Source organism: Antrostomus carolinensis, unplaced genomic scaffold (assembly GCF_000700745.2).
Source record: "Antrostomus carolinensis isolate BGI_N321 unplaced genomic scaffold, ASM70074v2 scaffold436, whole genome shotgun sequence".
Classification (NCBI taxonomy): Eukaryota; Metazoa; Chordata; class Aves; order Caprimulgiformes; family Caprimulgidae; genus Antrostomus; species Antrostomus carolinensis.
Genome location: NW_010323678.1, coordinates 11,166 through 17,070, shown reverse-complemented (window position 1 = coordinate 17,070; position 5,905 = coordinate 11,166). Strand labels below are relative to the sequence as shown.

The following is a 5,905-nucleotide window of genomic DNA, read 5'->3' as shown; positions in this document are numbered from 1 at the left end:
CCAGCCAGGAATGGATTGCACCTCCCAGGGATTATTCATATCATTTAAACTGGGCTCCTGTACAACACATCTTGGAGAACCCCCTCATCTCATCAACTCAGATCCTAAGCAGAGACCAAATGCCCTTATGGAAGGGATGGAAAACCTGCAAGAAATGCAGAAAAGTTGGTGTCATGAGAGCAGGCAAACTTCAAACCTTCTGAAGGCAGAAGGATAAGCAGACTAAAGCTCAGTAGAGCCAGAAGGCTAGTGACAAGGTGCAGGAGGTTTGATCAAAGCTTTGCCCATTTTAGAGGTATGACCCAAGCCCCAGTAAGTGACTCCCAGGACCTTGCTATGCAGGGTTTGAGGAGCACGCATCAGGGAGCTAGGCACAATAACAGCCAGCAGGACAGCCACCCCAGTACCCAAGGCAGATGAGCAGAACAGCTTAGGGATGGCAGCCAGATTCAACCAGAAGTCCAGACCCTCAGAGAAACTCATGGTGATGAAGCCAGTCCAACATCAAAGCAGGAAGTCATTCAATAGGTCAGAGTCAAGGTCTGCTGATGGCAACCATAGTCAGACACCATCCAATGATCTCTTGGCAGCTCCACCGCAGTAGAGGAGAACCGAGGTCAGGTCAGGAAGTAGCCCATGAGTCACAACCCAAAGCAATAGGGGCTCTGACCCGACACAGTGAGCCAAAAACCAGTACTCACACCTCATAGCTCAAGCAGGCACTGAGGGCCCCAGGCTGAGCTTAAATAGAGCAGCTGGGCCATGGGTGTGGGTGGAAGCCCCAGGTGAGCCCACTTAGGGCAACTAAAGCTTATTAATACCCTCTGGGCCCTGACAACATAAGCTTCCCTTCTTGTACAGTGATTTGAGAAACTGTCCAGAGTGGAGTTCCTACCCCTCAAAAAGCAAAGTATCTTCACTGGGAAGAACCTAGAGATGACTTGTGGGTTACACATTTCCTTGCTAAACTGAAAAGCCCAATGCTACATTCAGAGAGCCTCCTGGTTTCTGAACAGATGACTAAGATAGGAAGTGGATGCCTCCAGAGCAGAGGGGTTACTCTGTATCTGAAGAGGGCTGGTGTATGTTGACTTTGAGGAGAGCCATGCACTAGTTTATGGGGACTCCTGGCACTCCTATATATGTGTTCCTATGTGGTTTGGTAGGACTGAAGCTCCTCAGCATCTTTAGTTTCACACCTCCCTGAGCACTAGATAACCCAGAGAAGAAATTTGGTGCATCCCCTGGATTCCCCCCACAGCCTCACCTCACCTTTATAGGGAAGTGACTTGCAAGATGAACAGAAAAGAGCACAACCCCCCCTTCCAAGGAACTTTTGCTCTAAAGATGCAGCGCTCAGCAGCCCCTTGAGGCTCCTCACAGACATTTAGTTGTGGCTGAGGAGCATGCTGGATGGCTGGATTTGTTGGCAGACCAGTGCTCCATGATAATGGAGACATTAAATCAGTCATGGCAGCAAGAACTGCATAATAGATGCAAAATACAGCAGAAGCCTGATCCAATTTTGTCTCTGCCTTGTTAAGTGGGGGACTCTCCTGTATCTGTAGATACACATCTTCTGTAAACATATTCTGTCTTCACAGCTCAATGTTGGAATTCAGGTATTTAGGTCAGTCATGGTCAACAAGGACAGAGCCATAAGCACCTGAAATGGCCCTCCTGGTTGAACTGCAGCTGGTTGGCCTCCTTCTCCAGGAGGAAGATGACAGTATCCAACACAACTGCTACATCTTGAGCACAGTTACACTGGGAAAGTTCGTGTCAACCAGTTTCCAGACAGCTCTTCAGTAAACACATGGGAGACGGACAGAGTGGGTTCCAGCCAAGGTCTGGCATGGGAGAAAGTGAAATACTGCCTGTCCAGAAATGCTGCATATGCTGATTTTTCCAAGTAGCATTGGCATTAATTTGAGGAAAAAAAAAAAAGTATTACTGGAGGTAGAACTTCCCCTACTCAAGGGGCATCTGCCATTTGACAAGCAGACTCAGAAACAGCCGCTAGCACGCTCGATACAACCCAGGACTGTTGGTTTATGATCACAATTAAGGCAGAAGCTATCAAGGCTCTAAACCCTGTCAGTAGGTAGGACAGAGCTTGCAGGAAGGGGAGGGGACTTGTCTCCCCCATTTTCCTAGATCACATACCCTCACATGTCAGCTGGTTGTCTGCAGGTACCTGCTCACATACCCTAAGCAGGCATGTATGTGTTATCTGTATGTGTGTGCATATGCTCCGTGCTGGGCGAAGGTCAAACAGCTTTTTGAGATGCAGAGAGCCACGCTGTTCTCTCAGGAGTGAGCACACAGCATGTTCAAATTAAACTGGATCAGGATCTGGCCTATCATGACCTCTTCAATCAGGATGCTCCCCCAAGCCAGTCTCACCCAGCATTTGCCAACAATCCCAATCCCAAGGGGGGAATGACCACTAAAAGGGACACTGCCTGGCTTCACAAAGCCCTGTCTGCTTGGCAAGGAGCACCCTCATCATCTTCCATCTGAGCCCAGACACAGCCTGTCGTGGACAAACCTCACCTCCCCAGAGCTCTTGCTTTTGCCCCAGATTGTCAGAGGTGCTGTGCGATGTTTGAATCACAGCAGCGAGAAGCCAAGTGCTCAAGCTTGGCTAAACTCAGGGTTGTCAGGGGAGCAACTCCTCGTTTCATAGCAGCACGGCTTGGCTTGCCCATCTCCAGAGCCCTGCAGTAAAATCATTGCTATGTTCAGCCTGAACATGCCCCCTGGCAAGGCAGTCCCTCCTCAAAGCAGCATCTCTTTTCACCCCTGTCTGCATCCCTGTCCAGACCAGACACCTGATGCTGTCAACAGCCAAAGCTTGCTCCAGGGAGCCTGAAAAGCTCAGTGGCCACGAGAGGACGAACATGCCTTCAGACTGGCGTTAACACTCCACTGAGCAGCTGATGCCAACATTAGCAAGGGTGCAGCTGCAAGAATTCATTGCTCTGCTGGATGCTGGCACTGCAATAAGGTGGGAAGGCATAACTGGCTTTGTAGGGAGGATTCAGAAGGCAGAGTGAGCAAAGTGACAAACAAGTGACTACAACAATGGCATCTCCCTGTTGCCACTGCTCACGCCGTGTGCCAAGTGAGATGGGACCAGAGCACAGGAGGCAGGAGTATGTTGTAGGACAAAACTGAAGGGTGACTGTGAGCAGCCCTGTCCAGCAACAGGGCAAGGAGCTGGGAAAACCAGGAGTCCTGCTCCATTCCTGGGTATTCCTGGTTGCCCAAGGAAGTTGTGGATGCCGCCTCCCTAGAGGTGTTTAAGGCCAGGCTGGATGGCGTTGAGCAACCTGGTCTAGTGGAAGGTGTCCTTGCTGATGGCAGGGGGGTTGGAACTGGATGAGCTTTAAGGTCCCTTCCAATCCAAACCATTCCATGATTGTCTCATGGTTTGCAGTGACATGAACATGTCAAGGAAGCATTTTGTCTTTCTCCAGCGCGACACAAAGCCTCTCTCTCCTCCCACACTCAACATTCATTGCCACAACACACGTCAGTTTGCTTGACAAGCTTGTTTTGTCCTTTTTTACTGTTGGTTTTGCTGTCTCAGGGCCAGCACTTTCCCCGGCAAGGTATGTGGGTTCCCACAGAGCCGGGCACAGCTTGGAAGTGCTGGAGCTTTAAGGCCCCAGGGATGGCCTCTGCCCGTGGCCTCTGGCATTAGGAGGTGAGGTGCTAACAGCTCTGTGCCCAGCCCTGAGGAACCACACTGGGTCTCACCATGTAGTTCCAGCTCTGCCGTCCCCAGTGCACACCTGACCCATGCACACATCCAGAAGGCAAAGAGCTAGCTCAGGCAGGGAAGGCATGCCAGGAAAGTGTCTCTATGGGATGCCTGCAGAAAACCCTGGTAGACAGAGACCCTGTGTGAAGGGAAAAAAAAGCCAAAACAGTTAAAGAAATACACAGGAGGGAGCTGGCAGACAGAAAAGGCAACACGCAGAGCCAGTTTCAGGCTGCAAGTCATGTGCTAAGCCCCCAGCAGGGTTCAAGCACTGCTTGCTCCCGAGTAACAGCCAGGCTGAGGGGACACATGCACACACATCACCATGACAAACCCCAGAGTGTCGCCAGCCAGGGACATGCCTGCTCGGCCAGCACAGAATTGCAGCAGCCAGCTCACAAATTCTGAGCACAAGCGGGAGGAGGCTGGAGATGCCTTACGGTCCCCCAGGCAAAGCACATTCGCAACAGACCTCAGCTGAGCCTCGGAGAGGGTTTACTGCTTCTCCCAGACTGGAATCCAAGTGGCGGCCAAGACACGACATCCAAGCCGTCTAAGCTAAGGTGGGAAAGGGAGGTGGGAGATAACGTACTGTGACAGGACAGTCTCAAGGTGACGCTAACATTTACAGGAGAGGATTTCACAGAAGGATCAGTGCTCTGATAAGCAGGCAAGACAGGGAAGGAGCCACTGCAGGTAGGCCCAGGACAGGAACCGCAGTGTTCGTAACACTGTCCTGCAGATACCCGCATCCTGGTGTCTCTCCACAGGGAGGATGTGCAATCGCTGAGACCAGCACCAGCAGTTCCCACCAACTTGAAGAGCAAACACAGGATGTGTTTGTACCCAAACCCAACCCCACAACTACCCAGCAGCTGATCCAGCATCCAGGTTGCTCATGTGTGCTCTTCCTTCCCCCTGTGCCTGCAGGGGTTCCCAAAAGAGGAGGAAACACAAGAATATTGGAAAAACAAATTTATTCAAAATGCAGAGAGTAAGAAAATTGCATGTGAACGCTGAGCCCATCCTGTCCTCCTTGAACACCTCTAGCTCAGGGCTTCTCCACGGCTACTCCCAAAACCAGTGCCATGGGTACTTCACCCTCAACAAAAGGATGTGAGAGGTGTTCAGTTTAGATACCAGCACTTCGATCCAGACAAAAATTCTTACCTGCCGACAGCTGCACAGAGATAACATCCAGTAAGGCAGGGGAAGGCCTTTCCCTAAGGCTTCTGGATGCTGCCCCAGCATGTACTGAAGGAGCTTTCACTGCCCATGCAGATCACCACTAACATTAGAAATAGTTACATTTTATTTCAGTTCTTATTTTCCTCTGCCCACCTCCTCCCTTGCAGAAAGCAAGCACAAGGTCAACCCACGTAGGCACCTGGGGAAATGTCAAATGTCAGGCACAAAGGCCCGGAGCAGAGAGGCTGGCTGGTTCACGGGGAGTTGAAAGCAGTCTGAATTATCACCCAGCAGGCCACACAGGCGCCAGAGATGGGAAAAGAGAATCCCTGAGGGTGCTTGCAATCCAAGGGGCGTGGATAAGGCAGACAAATGCTTTTCTAATGCTCCCACTCGGTCCCTCCTGCAGATGAGCCCATAACAACTAGCGACAAACAAACAGCAAACATGCTATCTACGTGGCCAACAATTCTCTCTGTTGTGCTTAGTTATGAGGCAAAACAGTGAACAAACTTGATAAACAGACTTGGCTGGGCATTTAACTACTTAACTCTGTTCTATTTACTAGATCTTCAGCAGTTCAGCACTCCCTTAATCCTTAAGGCACAAAGAAAGAAAGAGAACGTGTGGCTTAGTCCCTCTGGATCATGATCTCTGTATCGTTCTTGGGAGGGCTGCAAAGATGGAGGTTTCATCTCACAGGAACACGTGGTGAATTCTGCTTCCAGCCTCAGAACTGCTGGACAATCAGCTTCCGCTTCACATCCCGGCTGAACCTGTTCATCTTGAACACTTCACTGTCATAGAAGGCTGAGAGGTTGTGGATGTTGATCTGCCGAGCCTGGGAGGTGGAGGAGGGAGAAGAGAGCTAAATACCTATTTAAAATAAAATAACCATGTGGTTTTCCATAGCAGAGGCTGCATGAAATTTGACAGTCAGCAATCTCT

At 50.5% G+C, this 5,905-nt stretch overlaps 1 protein-coding gene across 1 annotated transcript in view; it reads right to left on the bottom strand.

The window, feature by feature from the left end:
* Positions 1-4,729: 4,729 nt before the first annotated feature.
* Positions 4,730-5,905, bottom strand: part of MCM2 (minichromosome maintenance complex component 2) — a 12,335-nt gene continuing 11,159 nt past the window's right edge. The window contains exon 15 of the mRNA XM_010170630.1: positions 4,730-5,798. Coding sequence (XP_010168932.1) covers positions 5,688-5,798 — 111 coding nt within the window. The 3' untranslated portion in view covers positions 4,730-5,687. The remainder of the gene's footprint in view (positions 5,799-5,905) is intronic.